The 22577-nt window shown below is 44.9% G+C and overlaps 1 protein-coding gene across 7 annotated transcripts in view; it reads left to right on the top strand.

The window, feature by feature from the left end:
• Window positions 1-22577, top strand: part of LOC146188341 (uncharacterized) — a 142735-nt gene that overhangs the window by 50167 nt on the left and 69991 nt on the right. For 6 of the 7 annotated variants that reach the window (XM_084603731.1, XM_084603734.1, XM_084603732.1 and 3 more), the window contains one exon: window positions 11919-12065. The exons of the other annotated variant lie outside the window; for it this stretch is intronic. In XM_084603731.1, coding sequence (XP_084459857.1) covers window positions 11919-12065 — 147 coding nt within the window. The remainder of the gene's footprint in view (window positions 1-11918; window positions 12066-22577) is intronic. 7 annotated transcript variants of the gene reach the window in all.

Genomic DNA, 22577 nt, shown 5'->3' with positions numbered 1-22577 from the left:
GTATTCGCGTCATCGCGCGTAATCCCATACTGCAAGCATTGTAAAGTAGTGAACTATCAATTTTAAATGACGACAAAATTCACCTTATCAGAAACCACGTTGAGTCTTGCTCTCTTGCTGCACTAGCACAGCGAACGACATGTTCCTGCCATCCTCTCAACGTAACGAACAAGCCTAACAACCATGCGCTGATGAAGTTCAAGGAACCAAAAACTGCTACTCCTACTTTCACGCATGGATATCGGTAAAGAAAACATAAACACAAAATCAAACCGCAGGCCTTACTGCAGCAAGTGGAAATCAGGTTGATTGCGTGAATAGACAAGCATAGAAAGGAAAAAATGAACAGCATACGGATGCGTGTCACTGCACATATTCCCTTACTATAAGCATCGTACAATAGTAAAACATAAATTTTAAAAGATTACATACATCACCTATTACACTTCTAGTACACTTCTGTGGCGGTCGCCGTCAGTAATGTGGATTGTTGCGCTGGTTGGGTATGCTGTTCTTTATTGATGTCGAGGTAACATTGTAGGCGGTTGGCAGGGGCGGAAGAATCTTCTGCAGTGCGTTGTCAACATATGGACTCAAATGGCTTTAAAGCGTCTCCCCTGCTTGAAGAACATCTGCTCATGTTAAGTTAACTTTATTCCAGACATAAAATCACAGATGTAATCCCACCAAGGCCACATTTATTACCCTTTAAAAAAATTATTTTAGTGTTGTGACAAATGTGTGAACAGAAAAACAGATTGCCGCCAGACACGGGAAATGCTATAAATAATGAATATTTCTTGATGCGTTCATAAATCAAACTTACAGCAGTTAAAGCAATATATTTTGTCTTGCACCTAATCACTATAAATTCCAAACACAGTGAGCCGTCTGACGTGCTCAAATTAACTATTCAAACCAAATACCAAAAATACGTCTCTCTACATTATGATGCTTTTTACAAAATATAAATATGTAATTTCTTGCTTCTTTGAACGTTCGTTTAATAATTCCATGCAAATATGCTAGCCCAGGTTTACACATACGCTGAACGCAAGAATAAGCAGTTTTTTTTTTTCTATACCATGTATCATAGTAAACAGTATATCTATGTCCCTCCAGATTCTAAGGCATGGGACATAACTAGGAGAAGACAGTAAGAAAGCATTGAATTAATTATCTGCAACCAGAAATTGCGCATATGAAGGAAATTAGGTGCGTTAAAAAATCAGCATTCAAAAAAGGAGACCCATGAAAGCCACTTCCTTCAGGTCATTTCACATGCAAGTGAACACTCTCGCCATTTCTACCGCTACATCGCAAAACAAGTATATCGCATATTGCATGAATACGTATGTTGCATGACACGCGTATTGCATCAGTTTCGGTAGTAACATAACTATCTGTATATCATGAGCAAAGCAGAGCGCTAAAGTCAGTTGCTATCAACCGACTGACTGCTGACGCCAGGTATTGCGTGCACAGTACCTGTTGTTCCAAACATAAACTCCTTTATCAATCATATGCCAGTAAGGTGTACAGATCACTAGGAGCGCAAATTTCATTCCAGTATGTATTTGTGTCTGTTTAATATTATAGTAGAACTAAAATGTGTACTACCAATGTTATTCATATCATAATATTATTCATAGCGTACTACCACATATTATTCATAGCATAATTAAGAGGTATTTCTTCGCAATTCTGTATACGGACTACATGCGCGCTATGCTCCGGAATTCAAGTGTAATAATATTAAGCAAGTATATTTTTATCTTGTGTACCATGCTGGCATATAGCAAGGGAAGAACGAAGTACCTAGGTGGGTGGATGAAGACGACGTTGAGTGTTGAGTTGTGCGATTAAGCGCTGCCCATCAATTCCTTGAGTGGTGTTGCCTACTCGTGCGTGATTTTCACTCGTAACAATATGAATACAAGCTGTACAACAATTTAGCGGACGGCAGAACCAAAGCTCGGGGGCTAAAGCGATGCTGTGAGTGCGTTTGAATGCCATACGCCACAGATACCATTGTCAGAAATGCTGTGACATTGCTTCTAGATGCGTGTTAAAATACAGGAATATGGAACCGTGTTGGGGTGAATGATATTTGCGCAATATTGATTTTCTCACAGTCATAGCCATCTATTTGACTCGGTGCTTACACTATCAGGGAATTTGTCCATCCTCTGCGTTGTTTTAAAACAGCATGTAGGAACGGTATGAGGAAAGCACGAGATGTAGAGTTCTAATGCAGCCTGTTTTTAGAAGTGGCAGAGTCAATATCTTTAGGACACATTGACCTGGCCCAAGTAGCCCATTATTAGAAACGACACGGCTATATATCGGCAGAATACAAGTCAAGTTGATCCAATATCTTCCATTTCTAAAAGCGGCTCTTCTGATATTGGGAGGACGCAGGGCAGACTGGTTGAGTGTTGTCAGTTTACAAAGAAGTTCAATATCAAAAGCACCGTAGACAAACCCTTTCAATATTGTCAGTTTCTAGCTATGGCTATCTCTATATTGGGAGGACACAAAGCACAATGGTTCAATGCTTGCTGTTTTTGAAAATGATGGTACCAATATTCGGGGATACGTGAAGAATGGTGCATAATTGGATGGCCTGTGTACTGGCAAACCTGTGATGGGAACCTGTCGGAAACCCCGCATCACTGTACGACCACCATTTACCGATGTGTGTCTAATAATGAACCATTTTATTACGCTGTCTCGATTTCTTGCGCAATTGAGGATGTTGCACAATCCCATGCAGTACACATTATGTTCGTGGCTGCTAAATTAAAACGTAAAATATTTTTGAACTGAACTGTTACAACCAATCTCTTTGCAACGAAAGGGGCACAATGTTATATTCATCCACTTCTCTCGCAGTGCGCAGTGGGAAGACCAGGGTGCTCTGCTGTCAGTGTTGCAGTTGAACTCGTTGCCGCCATTTGCCTGTGACATTAAAACCATCAATCGTGGCTGGAATGTAGGCCGCAGCTAGGCCGCGGATATCGCTTCGTTACATTGTTTCCTAAGGCATGATGGATGCCGCGTCAAGACAGCTGAGGCCCGCGAGAGACAAAGCCTCTGCGTGAGGAATGAGACGCGTTATATGTAACAAGCGCCGAGCCATATTACCGTGAGCACTGACATTCTGCTGGGCCTTTCTCTAGTCTGGAATTTCGCGTCGTAGTGTAAAACTCAAGACATTCTTGCACCAGCTGTAGCTACCTATCTAGCACGAGTTTTATTATCTTATTCATCTGCTTCCTAGTCCCGCCCACATTCATGCTACGCAAACATTTTGTTGTGACCGGCTTCACCGACTGAGTGCACTGTTGGGTATCTTGCATTTGTTATAAATTTCCGTTCCTAGGGCATTTATTTTACTATATACTGCACTGTGGGACACAAATGTCCCTTTTTACCCTCAGATGTTTATCCAACATTGAAGTTAAAATCAACATGCTGAAATTGCAGTAGTGCAACTATGTCTGCTTTGGTGTAGTAATGCGAAAGCATTGTTAGTTCTCTGGCGTCCCCTGTAGGATGCGTAACAGCATAATGGCGCTTTCGCATATTCGCCAGGCGAACCGTCGTCACTGTAGCTCCTTGTGGAAGCTGAGCGAGTTATGATGTGAAAGGAATCTAATTTCGCCTACTTCTAAACCTGCCCTGGGGACGCTTAAGATTGGAAACAATAAGAAATGCACTAAAGAAAGAGATAATTTCAGAATTACCTCTCGTGCGGAAAAGAGTAAACATCGGACAGGCGTAAAAATATTTAAAGTTGTTGCGTCTGCGGGCAGAGAAGTAATTTTGATATTTAAATCTGGGAAATGCCTGATCATGAAGCTTTCTATTTGAATAGAGATTTTTTCCTGTAACATGTACAGATAATTAGGCGAAAAGTTTCAGTGTTCACTCGTTGGCAAAAACGACGGTTGCTATAAAATTGCCTGTTCCAAATGAAAAGAAAACAATTTTTTGCTGTAACATGAATTATTTACCCACATTGCAACTGACGGAGCCGGACACTGAGCTTCAAAAAAGAGGTACAGTTCAGTTCAGTTCAGGCGTTCAGTCGTGTCCGACTCTTCGTGACCCTATGGACCATGTCACGCCATGCTTTCCGGTCTCTCACTATCTTCTTAACATCACATAGCTTCATCTGCAATGCCTCGAGAATGCCATCTAACCATCGCGTTCGCTGCCTACCCCTTCTCCGGCGACCCTCAACCTTTCCCAACATCAAATCTTTCTCCAGCGACTCCTCTCTTCTCATCAGAAAAAGAGGTACAGTTCCCATCAAAGGCGCGTTAGTTGAAAATAAATACTATGTAAACAAATATAACGAAAATGTTTAGCTATATAAATGAGATTTAGTCCTTCATTGTCCCCACCATTTCACAAACAAACTTTCCTAACCTCCCAGCTCAATAACAAGCATGAAATACACCGAATGTTTGAGAAAATTTAATATTATAATAAGGATTCGTAATTGATCGCAAATTTCTTAGGTTAAACGGTGCACCGTGTGTAACAAAAAAAAAAAAAAAAGGTTTTCGAAACATGACGCATTTTGTATCAGCAAACGCAGTACGCCGCAATTGTATGGTCAGAATGCGATCAACGGTTGCGTATAAGATAAATTCTCAAGCAGCACAAACTGGACTATGATGGGGGGGCTTGCGCTGGGCGCAGGGGCAGCCCAATTGGGCCCCATGCGAGATTTGACACTCGTGCCAAAAGGAGCCCCGCATGGGCTGCCCAATTTGTACTCGTGTGAGCAGAACAAATATGGCTGCCCACATTCCGTCTAGATATCCTAATGTGGGCAGTGCCTTATTTTTGTACAAGCGTCCTAATGCGCCCTATTATGTACAAGCTGGCATCACTCTATTAATCAACTTTTTAATGTTCATGTCGCTTAATCCCTCCAATACCCAACTTGTATCAGCGCGGGCTTTGCGGAGGCCAGGCCGATTTGAGCTGGCCCAGGCGTTGCCTGTGAGCATGCTAGAAACAGTTATGTGAATTTAAAATCCAGAAGAGGTAATTACCGGCGCGTATGACATGAACCACATAAATAAAATGGCACCCTTATATATATAGTGTAACGGATGAAATGGTTTAAATACAGGTAAACGTCGTATGAAGGACGGACGCACACGGTTCAGAAACTGGGATTAGTCTGTGTGCGCCTCGCGTCCTCTGCTTCTACTTCTGTTGCGTCTCAGTGCGCCGCTACGTGGCGTAACAATTCCCCCCGGGCAAACGATTCTCGCCCTCGAGAAAATTAGGCAGATCGAAGATGGCAGCGCTTCAGGCGAGCCACGTGAACAACTTGTGGCTTGCGGGATCGGCGGTTATCCGTCGTGACTTTGGCGATGACGTAATTCACGTCATTTACTTGGTCCAATATTACGAAGGGGCCATCTTACTTGCAGAGAAGCTTCTCATATAATCCTCGCTTGCGAATGGGCATCCAAAGCCTAACGTAGTCTCCAGGGGAGTAAGGAACTGCACGATGATGCAGATCGTAATCTTCTTTCGAGCGGCTTTGAGAAGCCAGTGTGCGTAAGCTGGTTTTACGACGGGCTTCTTCGGCACGGCATAGTATCTGGAAAACGGACGCTTCGTCGTTGGGAGAAAATGGGAAGAAGATGGTGTCTAGGAAAACGTGGGGAGTTTTTGCATAGAGTAAATCGAAAGGAGAAAAGCCAGTGACTTCGTGATTTGTAGTGTTATAAGCGTACGTCACATACGGTAGCACTGCATGAAGTTGCGACGGTCAGACGAGACGTACGTGCACAGCATGGTTGTCAAGGTTCGAGTGGTGCGCTCGGTGAGACCGTTGGTCTGCGCATGATACGGTGTCGAGTGTCGGTAGTGTGAACCACAAAGTCGGAACATTTCTTCGACGACATCAGCACTGAATTGCCAACCACGATCACTTATAATAACACGGGGTGCGCTATGGCGAAGAATAACGGAATGAAAAAGAAACGACGAACTGCAGCCTTTGCGGTAGCGAGAGGAGCGGTCTCCGCGCATCTGGTGAGATAGTCAACGCAGACGATAATCCAGCGGCAGCCCTCTACAGTATTTGGAAATGGACCGAGCAGGTCAATTCCAATCTTTTCAAAAGGTGAGGTAGGTGGCTTGAAGGGTTGTAAAAGTCCGGCCAGCGTGGTGGTGCGTGCCTTACGCCGTTGGCATTGGTGACATGTCGCAACGTATTGCTTTGTTGTCTTATAAATGTTTGGCCTATAAAAACGCTGGCAAATTCGATGCAGGGTACGACAGAAGCCTAGATGTCCAGAGGTAATATCATCGTGAATGGCATGCAAAACTTGTGCACGGAGACTTTTTGGGACGACCAAAAGGAGGGCGGCACCGTCAACTGAGAAGTTCTTGAACAAAACACCGTCTTCGATACTAAACTGCGTTGACTCTGCTCTTCCTTCTGCCTCTTGTATAAGAGGCTGTAGTGACCGGTAGTTGCATTGTTCTCGCCGAAAGGTCGCCATACTAGGACACGTCGACGCGATTGAGGCTAAACACCCGTCCAAGCCGCCTTCCTCGTTAGCGGAAGTCGGCAATGGGTGTCGTGACAAGCTGTCTGCACCACTGTGATGTCCGCTCTTGTACGCAACACCAAATTTGTACTCTTGTAGGCGCAATGCCCAGCCCGCCAGACGACCAGATGGATTGCGAAGTCCGATCAGCCAGCATAGCGAATGGTGGTCAGTAACTATGGCGAAGTAGCGTCCATATACGTATGGTCGGAACTTGTGCACAGCGAACACAACTGCGAGACACTCCAATTCGGTAACTGTATAGTTCCGTTCACATTTTGTCAACGTGCGGCTGGCATATGCAGAAACGTGTTCAGCCCCACTATGCAGCTGCAGAAGCATCGCCCCAAGACCGATGCCACTACCATCAGCATTAACCTCTGTCACAATAGAAGGGTCAAAGTGGCGCAGCAGTGGTGCTGAAGTTAGAAAAGACTTGAGCAGATTGAAAGAGGATTTGAACTCTGGAGTCCACACAAATTGCGAAACTTGTGCAGTAGGGAAGTAAGGGGGTGGGCAAGTTGCGCAAAACCAGCAATGAAGCGACGAAAATAAGAAGAGAGGCGAAGAAAGCTCCGAAAACTTTTCAGGGTGAGTGGAGTTTGAAAGTCGCGTACTGCAGCAGTCTTCTGTGGATCCGGCCTGATACCATCCTCGTTGACGAGGAAACCAAGAACTAAAGTTTGTCGCTCTCCAAAATGGCAATTCTTCGAATTCAAAATGAGGCCCGCTTTGCCAATGCATTCAAGAACATTATGAAGTCCTCATTATGCTCTTGGAAGGTATTTCGAAAAATGATAACATCATCAAGGTAACACATCCATATTTTCCATTTGAGGCCACGAAGGATAGTGTCCATAATTCGCTCGAACGTCGCGGGAGCGTTGCATAATCTAAAGGGCATTACATTAAATTCGTATAAACCCTCTAGTGTCACAAAAGCAGTCTGCTCACGGTCGGATGGATGTAGAGGAATTTGCCAATAGCCAGATCGCAAATCAACAGAGGAGAAATATGACGCCGAATGCGGACAGTCGGCAGCCTCATCAATGCGAGGTAACGGGTATACGTCTTTCTTTGTTACCGCATTCAAACGACGGCAGTCCACACAAAATCGCCAATTGTCGTTTTTTCGCACTAGGATCACAGGTGCGGCCCACGGACTGGAAGATTCTCGGATGATTCCTTTCTGCAGCATTTCGTTCACCTGTTCTTGAATTATCTTGCGCTCTGCCGGGGAGACTGTAAGGTGTTTGGTGAATAGGGGATGCGTTTCCTGTGTTAACTTTGCGCTGTAGCCGAGAAGCAAGGAAATGGCTACCCGATCCCTTTGAAGCTAAGTCGAACACACTTGGGCATGAGTTTTCAAAATGTCTTTCAGAATACGACGTTCACTAGATGCGAGCGTTTTGTTGACCATGTCCTCAAACTCAGCACAATATTCGGACTTGTCTTTGGCGGCTCCTCTGCAATGGGAAATAACTCCAACGGTATGAATCACATAATTCTCAAATCTCGCGACTGTCAAACCAGTAGGTAGACGAACTGGCTTTTCTGACACGTTCACAGCCCGGAGGTATGCCCGACCATTCTCCGAATCCACGACGGAGTGTGGCATAAAAATATTTTTTTTCGCTCCATTCGAGACATCTAGCTCGACGACTATTGAATGTTTACTCGTGAAGGATTCAGACGACTTCACGGGGAGAAACGTCGCCGTCATCGCAGGCAGCAGCACATCTTCCTTCAGGGCGAGAACTTCTTGATGACTCTAAGACACGTTATCTACTAATAATGTTCGGCTGCAAACAAATTTCACCGGCACTAAAACCTAATTTCGCACCACACTCGCGCAAAAAAGTCAACACCCAAGATAACGTCATGCGTGGCACGTCTCAATACAACCAATTATGTCTTAAATCACTCGTCACCAAATACAACTGGAACTGAGCCCAGGCCAACCGGAACTAAAATTTCACCACCAACTCCACAAAACGTAGTGCTTTTGTCCCACACAAACATAACTTTCTGTCGAAGGCGGTTCTTAAATGAAAGGCTCATAACTGACACAGCGGTACTAGTGTCAACTAAAACATCCGTTTTAACATTGTCTACAGACACCGACACTTTGTTCTTTAGCATGACGATAGGTGGAGGTATGCATGAAATTGACCGTCCGGCGACGTTACCTCCATCGGTCGCACCACCTAGTTTCCCAGCGGTGGAGAAACGAAGCGGCGACGGGGGGATGGCGAACGGGGTTGCCGCTGCGGCGGGGGAGGGATGCTGCGATCGGACACAGGGAAGTCATTTCTTGCATGGCGTTTTGGCGAAGAGGGCCTATAGAAGGTAGCTGGTGGCTGCTGCTCCCACTGGGCACCATTCGTGAAGCGCGGTGCTCGTTGGACAGAGGGTCGGGTGGGCAAAAGCGGAATATATGTCCGCTGCCCCCACAGCCGTAACATACGAGTGGCTGGCGGCTCTGGTAGTTCACTGCAGGATCCCCTGGAGGCCGAGATGAAACGACAGAAGCGCGACGAGGGGCACCACGAGGCACTTCGTCCGGATAGTCTGGACGCTGCTGGAAATAAGGGTGCGATGTTGGTTGCAGGGTCCGCTCCACGCCGTTGTTGTAAGAGGGTTCGCTGTTATTTTGTGCAGCCCATGGCGTGCGCTGTTCCCATGATGATACGGACCTCGATGTCGGGTGGTAAGGTTCATCGAAATTTATACGTTGCCGCTGAATATCCATCTCCTCGCGTATAATCCTCCTGACCGTAGAAGCGATATCTTCAGCCTCCGGAATGTCGATACCGGCAACAGTTGTCACATTCGAAAGACGGCCAAATTTGGGCACGATCCGAAGTGTCTTTAGCGCCTCAAATGCCCTGCACTGCTTGATGACATCTGCTACGGTGGCAAGGGAGTACCGCGAAATAAGGAAGTTTGCACATCCTCAGCAATCCACTTGAGAACGTGCCCTACCTTGTCTTCTTCAGACATCTGCCGGTTTACAATGCGACAAAGTTTCAATATTTCCTCAATGTAACGTGTGCATGTTTCACCGGGCAGCTGGGCTCTCTGGGAAAGCTGATGCTCAGAGAGTTTCTTCTTCGCAAGGGTATCCCCAAAGGACTTCGTATTTTCTTCAACGAATCGGTCCCAGACCGTCAAGATTTCTTCGTGGTTATCAAACCACGTTAGAGCCGTGCCAGCGAGGAAGAAAACAACATTGTACAGACGTGGGATTGAGTTCCAGCGGTTGTACATGCTGCATCTTTCGTAATGTCGGAGCCATGCGTCAACGTCATCTTCGCACTTGCTTTGAAACGTACGCGGCTCTCGATGGTGGGGAATGGTCGTCGTCTTTTCAGGTCGCTGTTCATGAGTCTGCGTCGTGTGAGTGGTAGCCATTCAAATGTACTGTTTAGGAGATAAAGGTGGTAAACCTGCAACGAGGTACTGGCGCATCCAGAACGTTTGTACCCAGCGCCTAGCACCAAATGCAACGAATGATATGGTTTTTATACAGGTGAACGTCGTATGAAGAACGGACGCACACGGATCAGAAACTCGGATCAGCCTGCGCGCGCCTCGCTCCCTCTGCTTCTTCTCCTTCTGCTGCTGCTGCTTCTGAGTGCGCCGCTACGCGGCTTAACAATATGATAAATTTCGGGGTGGTAAGCCCGTTTCGGGATATTCGGGGCTTACTGTGGCCTTCCATGGGCGGCTGCAATTGTGCTTGTATTATTTTCACCGCATATAACAACAATATACGTTGCATTACCCCGCATGTGCTCTCAAAAGTCCCGTGTATGAATGTTGGGGGCATGCCTGCTTTTCAGCCTGTCCTTGACCCATGCGGGACTCAGTTAGATATTGATTGGACAGCCTATTCGGGTTAACACATCTTCTATTTGCTATAGGCCCACAATTGCAACGAATGTGCCCTAAAGTGCGAGAGCAATGTGAAAAAAAGCGGGTATGAGCGCTCACCAAGCCGCCACAGGCCATGGGGGAAAATGTCAACTATTTTGTTGTAATCCCCACTCGGGTCAGCCTAGGATTTTTCCCCATGAAGCCCGCCGTTCAGTCTTACCTTTCCTCGAGTATCCCAAAAAGGGTCCCTTGTAGGCAGCGTGCGGGCATGCGGGATTTAGTCCCACCGCGCCCTATGCGGGGCCTAGGGCTTTTTTGCGGGCAACCTGTTTGTGGTTAGCTATAGATTTTCCTAACTAAAGCCTACATTTGCTTTGCATCTGCCCTAAAATTCCCCAAGAGGGGTCCATCAGGGCCAGATGGGGAAAATGTACTCAATTAGCCCTTGCCACGACTATATGATGCCCAAATGGGAAATGTAGATAATAGAAGGAAAAATTGGGCTTGCCCGCTAGATTCCTAAAAGGGCCCTCATGTGTAATATTGTGACCGCCCCAAACCCACTTGCCCATACAGGCCCCTTTCGGCTGCTTTCGGCGACTGTATAATTAGGCAAGATATTGCCTCGACATGGTGCACCATGTGCGGAATCAGTGGCTAGCTAAGGAAAACTGCTTCTGATCTGCATCACTCTAAAGTACTGTATAAATAATTACTCACCCGTTAGCTTTAGACCTGGGGTAGTAAAACGTATGGCTATATTCTATTATATTATGCGACAAAGAGCGAGGACTATATTCTTTGAACATTTTGTCTTGCGTCCTGTTTTATTACACTGAAGGAATGATAATGCGCGAAACAAACACGTCTGAACTAAATGGGGCCACAGACTTCATGCAAATCAAAGCAGTGAATTAGGAAGCTAACATTTTTCAGAAATATATTATAGGCTCAAGAATGATTGGTCGCTTGTGTATTCATGCTGTGTACTGCCAGACGATGTTCTGTCACTTGTATTTCAAAGCAAATTTTGCCCACATTTACCCCAATGGCCGCTGTCATGCTTTGCTGCTTCTACATTGTACCGGGAAGGTATACTTGTCTTTCTCTTCTCATCTTGTCTCCTAGCAAGGAACATATTGAGCGCTGTCAGAAGCGGCAGGCATTGCCTCCTTTAACGACCGGCAACATGCTTCATTCTATTGCTGTCGATAATTGCTAAGTTAATTTTTGGCGCGTAGTTTAATTTCCGTTTTTTCATGCTTCTGGCAAACAGAGAGCCGCAAATGAAACGTAAAATACTTTTAGCTTGGTAACATGTTTGAGATGGGAGTCTTGCAAGATTGCCTATAGCATGTTTCTTTCTAAGGAGGGATAGCAATTTCATTGTGTCTTTAGAGCGGTAGGTAGCTGATTAAACATTTGTATAGAAGTTCTTTTTTCCCACAGTTGTTGAATGCAACGGAAGTGCTCTGGTTGCGTCGTGTGAGCGATGCGCCTTCTTTCCTACTGGGGACCAAGTGCTGGTATTCAAAACATGTTGAATATAACGGACTTGGATTCCGTCATCAATTCAAGCATCTTCAAGTAGTCTTAGTAAGTGTCTATAAACAGTAGGATATTAGTATTCGGCTTTGTTTTTATGACGCGAAGATGAAAGGTTGTTTAAAATAGGAGCTTTCGCAAAAGAATACATTTTTTATTGCATTGTAATAGCTTTACTTGCTGCATGAACGATTCCAATATCCCATACTGCTGCTTTCCTAAACCACCTATATCTCCCTAGCATTGCAGAAATATTAGATAAAAGTGATGTCAATTTTACCGATAATATGATTCAGAGCTATATTTATACAAACATTGAGTTAATTATGCCAAGTATATGTGCTAATACTGCGCCGGGGCAGAACAATTATTAGTTAGAGCACCGGAGCCAAGGACACGGTATCGAATTCCGGCCACGACATCCGCATTCCCATGGGGGCGAAAAGCAAGACGCCCGTGTACTGTGTAATGTTTATGCCTGTTGAATATTTCCAATGGGCTGAAATTTCTGGGCTGCTTCATTACGACATAGCCTGAGTCGCTTTGGGGGGTAAATTTGATGTCCCAAAGCAACCCATGCTTTTAGAGACGAAGTACTGCAGTCTCCAGAATGTTCGACTCCCTGGTGTTCTTTAATTTGCTCGGACATCGCACTGCATACTTGCGTCTTGCTTTCGCCTCTACCCCAAACGTGCTGCCGTGGTTGCAATTCAATCTCGAATTATAGAGAACTGCACATGAGCATGCTACTCATTCCACACCTATTGCGGGCTATAATAATATTGGTTAATATCCATTTTAATGAACTGCATCGTTGCTAAGAAAATAATTTATTCTCAGCTTAGTAGAATCCAAAATAGCAATGCTTCACTTGTCTAATTATAAGCCATGAAAGGAGCTCCTAAATATATGGGGAATAGCGAGTGATATTATCGGATTTAGAAAACAGAATATGATGTTCCTTACGTCATCTCAGACGAGGTTGTTATTATTTTCAATATACATTTCCTCAATTGCGGAAGAAACTTGCTTAATGAATTCTGTGCAGTAACACCTGGCTAATAGGCGCCTAATATTAGCAAAGAATATTTTCGAATTCCGGGAGATTTATTATTATTTTATTACTGAAGAGGAAATCACGTCACTAATAAAACTTCTACCAGAGAACTTAGCTTGCGTTTCAGACGGAATACGGGGAAAGCTGTGTTAAAAGACAACACGTTGACTTTGAGTCCCGTTACACAACATATTTGACCATGTGATATTAGTTTCGAATATCCTATAATCATGTAGATTGCAAAAGTGGTGTCTGTATGACCTCAACAATTAAAGGCCTATAGTTCCCTTCAGAGAATCAGTACGGTCCTAGAAAAAAAAGCTTTAAAATCTAAGAAATTTAAATTTGAAAATTAAGCAATTTCCGCTGAACAGCGTCGCTTAGTGCAAGATAAATCAACAACTACTACCACTAAATCAAAATATAGCGCAATACCAGTGCTATGCAAAACTCAGATTACAAAAGTAACATTCCTCCTCATGAAAAGAGCTTTTCATTGTATTTACCTCTCCAAAATTTCTCCCCGCCAGTAAACAAAGATTTAGTGGTGACTAACAGACATTCGGCTTTCCTGCACATGATTTACGGGTCCCAAAATTTCTGTAGTGGGTCCTGTTTAGTTTTCTTTATTCGCGAACGACCTGCAGCAGGTGGTTCATTATTTACATGTGTCTATGTATGCCAATTACACTGCTCCTTTATTTTCACGTGAATCCCTTTCGCGCCTCCTAAACACAATACCTGACCTGTTTACTATTTCTGTAAAATGTTCGCGCTTATAAAGTACCGATCAATACAGAAGAAACTGAACGAGTGTTATTTCATTCTAACCGCAAAAACACTGACTCTATACGATTCACACCTCACTGATAAAATTAGCGTTAGGATTTTTCTTCTTTACCTTAGCGTCGACTTTAGTCAACTCATGCACTGACATAAAAAGTTAAAGAATGTGAAAGGTTTCCCCTGCTGTGCGCTTATTCATCGAAAGAAGCATTTTTCGTGCAATGTACTACGTTCTTTGCATTTTTTGGTATTTCGTTTTCATATTAGCTGCTATGGCGAAACTTGGGCCCAAACGTATAGGATTTATTTGCTATTCTTGCAGAGACTACAGAAAAAAGCCTTACGCGTGATAGATCATGCGTATTTAAATTATAGGAGTGTAAATATCGTTGCATACTGAGTTTGATGGAGCATGCGGGTTAGCCCAAGTTGGATCCCTCTCGCCTACGCTGCTTCCGACGCGCTGGCTTATCTGCACTGCTCTTGAAAAATTGAAAATGGCTCAAGAAGGCAACTTCAAGCGAATGCAACTAGTGGTGAGTAGCAGGAAGCATCGTCGCTCTCACCAGACCTTCACCGGACACTCTGACGAGGATATCGATAAGTGGATCACATATTATGAGCGGGTAAATCAGTATAATGAATGGGACACCACTGTGAAACTAGCTAATGTTGCATTGGTTTTTGAAGCCACTACACTAATAAGGTTCGACAACCATTAAGACAAACTGACTAACCGGGGCTGTTTCACGAAAGAAATAAAGAAGTGCTTCAGAGATGGAGCTGCAAAGAAGAAACGCGCAGAGCAAACATTTCTCAAGCGAGCCCAAGTACCTGTTGAGATTTGTACCGCATAAATTGAGGAAATTTGAAGCTCTGCAAATTGGTGAACCCATGAGTGTCTTAAAAAGATAATGTAGGGCATTTGCTGAAGGGCTTAGCTGTGGATTTTAAGATTCTTGATAAGCAAAGATTATATAAATTCAACCCCTGACGTGATTGGGCACTGCCGCACTTTTAAAACCCTTAAGCTTCGTCGTACCGCTCCTACGTTTGGTCCTAGCCAAATTAACTTACTTTTGTGGCGAGTGGAAATGTTGGTGCTCACGATTCAATGGCTAGAGTGATACGCCGGAACGTCCTAGAAGAACTGCTTCGAAATCAGGACTTTCTCATCCGAGGTGAAGAGGAATATGAAAGCTGCGTGCTACGGCCAGTGCCCCTGACCTCATCTACCTCTTGCACTCCAGCTCGCACTGCACACAACTTCGAAAACCGCCGACAGCATAGCACTCTCTCTTCCCAACATCGCTTTGGACGAAGTAATACTCCATTATTACAAATCTACACCATCTTAGGGGATTCCCCTTAATATTCGACCGAGGACATTTGCTGGGCAAGGGAGATAAAATCTCAGATAAGCTGCGCGAGTCGCGAGCAGAAGTGCAGTCACACCGGCCAAAAATGGGGCTGGTCACGTATCACCCTATGCGGACCGGTCATCAGATTGACAGAGTTTTTCGTCAAGGGATGAAGCGCACATTGCACTCGAAAGAAAGTAACAAGGTAAAAGGCGCTTCGATCAATGTTTTTGCGAGCGACAGATAAATTCGGTATGTCAACAACGAGCAGGACGGGCAAATTGCAAATTGCCATAAGGCACTAAACTTTAGAATTTGTTCATATGAACGACGCCAAACCGACAGACCGGCCTGCGTCGCATGTAATCGGAGGGCCTACATGCATGGTTCCACGCACAGCCGAAGCTTGTAGCGCTAGCTGTTTTGCCGGAGACCGAGGCCATTTTCGTTTTTCATTCTTGCGTTAGGTTTTTTTTTTTTTGTCGTCAAGGTGCGCCGGAGGCGGATCACGACGGAAATCAGCCGCGCTCTGGTGTTGTGTGAGGTGTGACGCGTTCCAAGAAGTCATGCATCACTGTGGCGATGGAGGTGCTAAGACATAGTTCAAGCGCACTGATAGAGGGCAAAACGAACGGTTTAAGAGATTGTCATGCGTATCCTTGTATGAAGATTAGCGTTTTTGTGTTTGTAAGCAAGCAGAGCGGCCATGGCAGACGCTTCCTTCCTCTGAACAGTGCGAACTTGAGAGGAGGTATACGGGCTGCTGCCGCACAGATGGCCAGATGAAGAATAATGTCGGCCGTAGAAAAGCGTCGCTCCCCCCAATCTTGCCAGCGAGTGGTTTTCTAAAAATTTGACGGGCGCTTGCGACAAATTGCTACTATGGTGACGCCGAAAAGATGGTGGAAGAGGAGGACCCGGAGAGAAGGGGCACCAGCTCCGAGGAGTCCGAGAGATGCGGCAAAAGGGAGACTGCCGCGAAAAAATTGAGACCATCACAGAGAAGCGTAAATATTCCTGTATTCTGTAATTATAGTGGTCGAGAATAATAGAAAGAGGAGTGCAATTAAAAGCGAAGATAAATAAATGAACCTTTTTAAGTTTAGCTGAGCGCATAATAGCAAGACCCGCATATATCTGGGTACCACTGCAGTAGATAATGATGGACAAAACATGATGGACAATGTTTGCATGAACGCATGAATATCATGCTTTAACCAGTACCACACCAAGCGACCACTTCATTATTCATTGAACACTTTTTTAAGTGTTTTTATTGGCCTATAAAAATGTATGGCACTTCCTGCACTTTCCTTTAGTCTGAGGGCATATGGTCAAAGGCTGTCGGCAGAAGGTGTCATGCTCTCGCGGAGATAGTAAACAATAAATCAATAAACCTTCTCTCCACAGCGAATCGGACCTCCATCTCTTGTATCCCTAGCCGAGCGCTTTATCAACTGCCCCCCACCCCAGATATTGAAACGTTCACCATAATTCCCATTGTCTGCCGTGAGGACAACGGGATTCCTCGATTGACAGATACTGCATCTTTAATTTCCTGTAAAACGAATTATAAAACGGCGTTGAACGTCGGTGTGTTCAATGGAATGCTGCTCGTGTTCGACAAGGGGCGCTCCGCGTACCCTCACAACTGGTCATGACGTCACCAGGTGATTCATGCATAAACGAAGCTGATCCCGCCGGGCGCCCGATCCAGGCGTACGTGCGGCGTCTTTCATTTGTCGCTTCCTCGAACGCCGCACCACTCAGCAAACAGAAGCAGACCCAGATGTTTAGGGGGTGTAAGTACAGCAGGCACTCACTGGCATTTTAAATTTATTTACAGGATAGAGAAGGCGCAGTCCCTGTCACGATTCTCCGCGAACACATGTCCCCACCGTAAAGCAAGAGAGGAAGGTGGAAATGGAAGACGAGAGGGGGACAAAGGTGCCTTAGTAGAGGTTTACAATGCGCCTGTACTATAATGACTTTTGCCTCAGCGCACTTTAGTGGTCCAAAGTGCCATCTAGAATGTTTTTCTATGTATGTGCGCCTCGTTTTATTACTTGCCTAAGCACTGACCACTGAAATGTGTTTGCTTTGAACACGTCATTGGGTTTTATTTATTACGGTTGTATGATCAAGTTTACTTTGTACTCGACCATCTACTAGCCCCGCTGCGGTTGGAACAAATATTCGCAATGAATTTTGTGTTCATAAATAAGCACTTCTTTAATTGATTGATGTGGCTGGTTGAGTTATTCACTGAATATGGTCAAGTAACGAATATAACCTCTTTAGTGCCACGTAAACCAATAATCCAGATAGGGAAATATAGATGCAGCTCCTTGTACCTCCTGTGCCCCTTGGGGTCCTATATCAGTTTGTGTTCGCCAAAGCTAGGCATTAAGGACAATGTGCTTCTTGCTTTTCTTTTAGTTTATTTTCAATAATGGTAAATCATTCGAGGAATCATTACAAAGACCTAACCAAACAGTAAACAAGACAGCCAAAAACATTTGTCAAGGCCATGTGCCCAACAAGCTCACTGCAATCATCGCCATGTACACACATATAGATTACTGTTCACTGTAGAAATAAACCAGCGTAAAATTCCAAGCAAGCGCTTTTCTCCACGAGGCCGAAATTAGTGTGTGGAATGGAGGGTATTATTCTCGACCGATGGTGAAACCAGAGATGACAACGATAATTATTTCAATAAAACTTGCTGCTGGACTAGTTGGTGATATATTCTTAGAATAACAAGGTAGCGCAAAAGGACGAGGACGGAGGAAGAGACACAAACACGAGCGTTCCTTTTTCCGTCCCTTCCTCCATCGTCATCCTTTTGCGCTATCTTTTTGTTCTGATAATGTTTCGTGCCACAAAAAGGAACGCAGTCTGTATGGATTTACAAGATTATTTATGCATTGCCGCAACTGAGGTGGGCTTCGAGGGCCGCGCGGTGTAACCTAGTGTTCTCACTATTAACTGCCGCTGCTTTGCAAACAAATGCAAACAGAGAATGCGACACCACTCCCGCAAGTTTTTTCGGTGGGCGATAAAGAAAATGAATGTATTGCAGAACCTGCACTGGGAAAATTCGAAAGCCCGAGCGTTGCTTGTCCTTTCGCGATACTACGGGCATTGTCTTTTACTACTTTTTATTGTTGTATATTTACTTTTTTAGTTTTATTGTATCATTTTATTTCTTTTTTATTCTTGTATTTCCCCAAAGGCCCTCTATCATCTTTATGGTAGACAAGAAAGATGATGGACACGTCCCCAAGTAGTCGGAATTCTAATGCCTGCTCTCTTATGAAATGGATGAAGCAAAACAATATTCGTAACGACGAAGACTACCTGCTTTCATACCAACCAACAAAAACAGGCAAAGTAGAAGTGCGCTTGTTCGGTAGCTGTTATGCTGCACTCCATCAAGCTGTTTTAGTTTCATGTCCGATCGTCGTTTCGTGGGTCATTTGAACCCGTGCGACTAGCAGGTATTGAGGGGGACTCTGGTACAGCGAGTGTAAGTTAGGGTGAGGTAGTTTTTGATTTTACGCACCTGCAACCACAGGTGGACCAAACCAAAACCTCCAGTCTCCCCTGCGTCATTCTTCAGGAAATATCCTTTACATAATGAATGCCAAACCGGGGGTAGTCAAATGCTGTCCGGCCATCATGTACTGGAGAAATCCTGAAGCCACCATTATTTGTGCTTCAAGGAATGGGAGCTCTAACAACGATTCATCCAACAGAGGATAAAGAAGAGGAAGGGAAGCACTAAAACATTTCTTGTAGGCAAATCTCAATTGTAGTAAGAGAACCTTCCTGGATGTGAAGAGCGAACTGGAGAATACAGTGTAATCAAGCTCCGTTTACCCTTATGTCCTACAAGGAAAAGCTCCGGAAGGGATCCCAGCAGACTTTCGTCCGTCTCAAGATGGCCGAAGTTTTTGACAAGTGAACCAGAACAGTTTTTTCGGAGACGATTTCTTCTGCAAAAGATAAAGTTACGTCATTCAGGGTGAACAGAAATGGCAGATTCTCTGTATGGATGACAGAATCAGCTAAGCCTCTGTTATTGCTATCTGAAATTGCTGGAGTAGAAATCATGCCTTCAATTCCCGAGTCCTACACAAGAAACGTGGGTAAAATCTGTCACGTTCTTCTTTAGTACATTGAGAATAAACTTGTAGAATTTCAAAAGGAGGCAGAGTGATCTCAGCACGGCAGGAAATCATGCACGTCGTCGAAAAGACGGAGCGGTGGAATCCCGCCCCCTATACGCAGTGATTTTCGCCTTCAGGGCATATCACCCATGGCCCCAGAGGGTATATTTGGGCTTAACTATTCATTCTGTTCAAGCGTACTTTAAACCAGCACTCCGTTGGTTGAACTGTCAAAAATTCGGCCACATTACAAAGAGCTGGTGGTGCATCATACTTATTCAAAACTTCTTCAGAAAGCAAAGAGCACACCCAGTGCAAATCGTTTCTGCAGCCGAAATTTGCGAACTGTAGTGGTGAACATGTCGCTTTTTTGTCGAGTTGTCCCCAAAACATCGACACTAGGAGCCTCTGGCTTTACGACGTGCTTTATGGCAGGTCGCCTTGCAAAACACGCACCCACTACTAATATGCAAGCAGTGAATTCGTTGCGCGGAAACCCAGCACAGCATTGCAAACTCCAAGGTTCGAAATCTCTGTGGTATGCGTCAAAACTGAAGCCTACAGCAGGCCGATGTAATAATTGAGGAAAGATCTTGCCTCTTGCGTCATTCAGTTCAGTGATTCTGGCATTCCAGAGTTTGTGGCCTGCAAAGTACCCTTTGGAAAGTGTGCATTATTTTATATTTAATTGTAAGCATTTTGTCGCATCTCCACTGAAGCTCGTTTTAATATCCTTTAAATAGCTGCCTCCACTTTATTGATTTGTGGAGATTTGAACGCTTGTAACACAGTTTAGGGAGTATGTTAGAGTAGAGACTGCCCGTGTGAACAGGTTTATTGTCGACGGCTTGTCGGTACACACACAGAACATGAAGAACACGCCCCTCCCTACCTGAGCAACCTATTCATACCATTGTGGTGGCGCTGAGGTACAGACGACCACGGCCCGATGTTGTTATAATATGCAACACTTTTCCTCCCCTTATTTTGGATCGCTACCAGGTGATCATTGATACCCATACCTTTCGGTCACTCGCCGGGTCCTAGCGGTTAGCCGCAGGGGCACTGGTCCTACTAGCTGTTGTTGGGAAATCTGTTCGCTTACAGACCCCGTTCTCGATGGCACCGACGGCTTAACGGACTTGCCGGCGTCTAATGCAACTTCACGCAGTGAAAGTTCAGGTACCATCTCGCTTTGAGGCTCTGCGTTCTCAGACAGCAGCATCTCGGACCAGGGAACCCTTTACGATTCCACTTTACATCTTATATGATGTGCGTGACCAGGAAAATCTTTTTGGGACCCTTCTTAACAATTTTCCAAACCACCAGATGAACGTTTCGTTGCGAACGTATACCGCTTCTCCTGGGGTGAAGTCGAGGCTGTTTCCCATTCTCGCATTTGGCGTGAAGTTACTTTTATTACTCCTGTTTTTACACATCATGCATGATCTCAGCATGGACAATCTGGTTCCAATTTGCATTGGGGAAACAATTCGCAGGGCGCTGCTTCTCTGAATGATGGAGACGTCGTCCTGTATGAAAACAGAATATTATCAATCAGCTGCTTCAAGGACCGTCTTCGGCCGGTTCTCTCATCATGTAAGTGCAATTCCAAAGTACCACTTTTTCTGGTCTGCACAAGTCTTTCTACTGCACCGTTGGACTGAGGGCGATGTGATGACGTGGTATAAATGCCGACTGCGTCCGTTTATTGACCTAGGTAGAGGACGCAGTGTTTCAGAAATTGACATTTGTCGGCGTTGGTACGTATTCCATACATCTGTAGTCTCTGTAGCACCCGTTCAGTACGTCTCAGGCTTTCGTGTGCGATCTATCTTGTTATGAGAACGTCATCGAGATAGCACACTATGCCCTGCAAGGCAACCAATAGCCGGTCTATCATCGATTTGGAAATTGCGAGGGGCGTTCGCAACACGAAACGGTAAACGAGTGAAGTGAAAGAGGCGGAGGTGAGTATTTATCGCTAGTAACTATTGGGAATGGCTATCCATATCAAGCTGCAAATACGCCTTCTATAAATTCAGCACACTGAAACAAGGCCTACCGACCGATGACGCAAAGTGGCATCAGGCAATGTGCTACGCTTATACAGGGGTTTAAGGACGCATTGTTGTCGCCAAATAGCAAGACGGTTTCTCCATCACTCTTGAAAACTCCTGCAAGAGGTGTTGCCTAGGTGCTGAGTACAATGCACCTGCTGCTTTCGATTCCTTCAAATTTTTTTCAACTTTATGTTCCAGGGCTTGCGGGACTGGCCTAGCTTTACAGACTACCGATTGTGCTCGTTGATTCAGTATAAAGGAACCTATGAAACCGTTTATGATTTCAATTGTTCCCTTGAATACAGCCCTGGTACTTGTATAGAAGCCAATCTTGTTTAGTGATTGCGTTCACTCTCAAGACCGGGGACCAATTTGGGCATATATGCTTGAAGCGTTGAAGTGCCGGCTAGTTGGTAATACATATTGGAATAACAGCGCGAAGGAGGAGGACGAAGAGGAGGTGTTTGTGTCCTTCTGATCTTCGTCCTCGTCCTTCGCGCTGTTATTCCAAAATATATGCTTCGACCAGTCTGAGCCAGGAAATGTCGGTACCGGGCGCTCTTGTTCATTGGCAGCTGCCATTAGCGGTAGTCTAAATGAAGTGACCTCATTAGTTACAGTTACAGTGACACTGCCCTTCAAATGCACACTTGACCCACTGTATGTCCGTAACCGAAATAGCATACGCTGATATGGCAGAACTCTAAAATATTTCACAAATTAATTTTTATGAATAATAGATACCGCTGAGCCTGTGTCTATTTACATAACAATGGTTTTCCCGTTTACATCATACCAACATTGTACGGAAAAATATCATCTCCTAACGCATACAATTCTAAACTAGACCCCTCTTCCCTTGTGAAATTGCTTTGCTTTGTAGCACACATGGTGGCTAAATGTCTGAGAGCAACTGTAGCACTTTGCCTTGATGTGCCGACAGTCCTGCTGATGAAGGAGACCCCCACAACGAAAACACGGTGCTATCCTATCCTTGTCAGCGGACACTTTCATTACACCCGCCCTCCCACGTCGATGATTGTGGCTGCTCAACCGCTTGCACTGTCGCCACGCTAACACCTGACGTCCTCCTCTGGTTCTCATCTCACGCTAGGTCCTGA

Source organism: Amblyomma maculatum, chromosome 5 (assembly GCF_055883805.1).
Source record: "Amblyomma maculatum isolate TAMU_Amacu chromosome 5, ASM5588380v1, whole genome shotgun sequence".
Taxonomy (NCBI): Eukaryota; Metazoa; Arthropoda; class Arachnida; order Ixodida; family Ixodidae; genus Amblyomma; species Amblyomma maculatum.
This window is presented reverse-complemented; position numbering and strand designations above follow the sequence as displayed.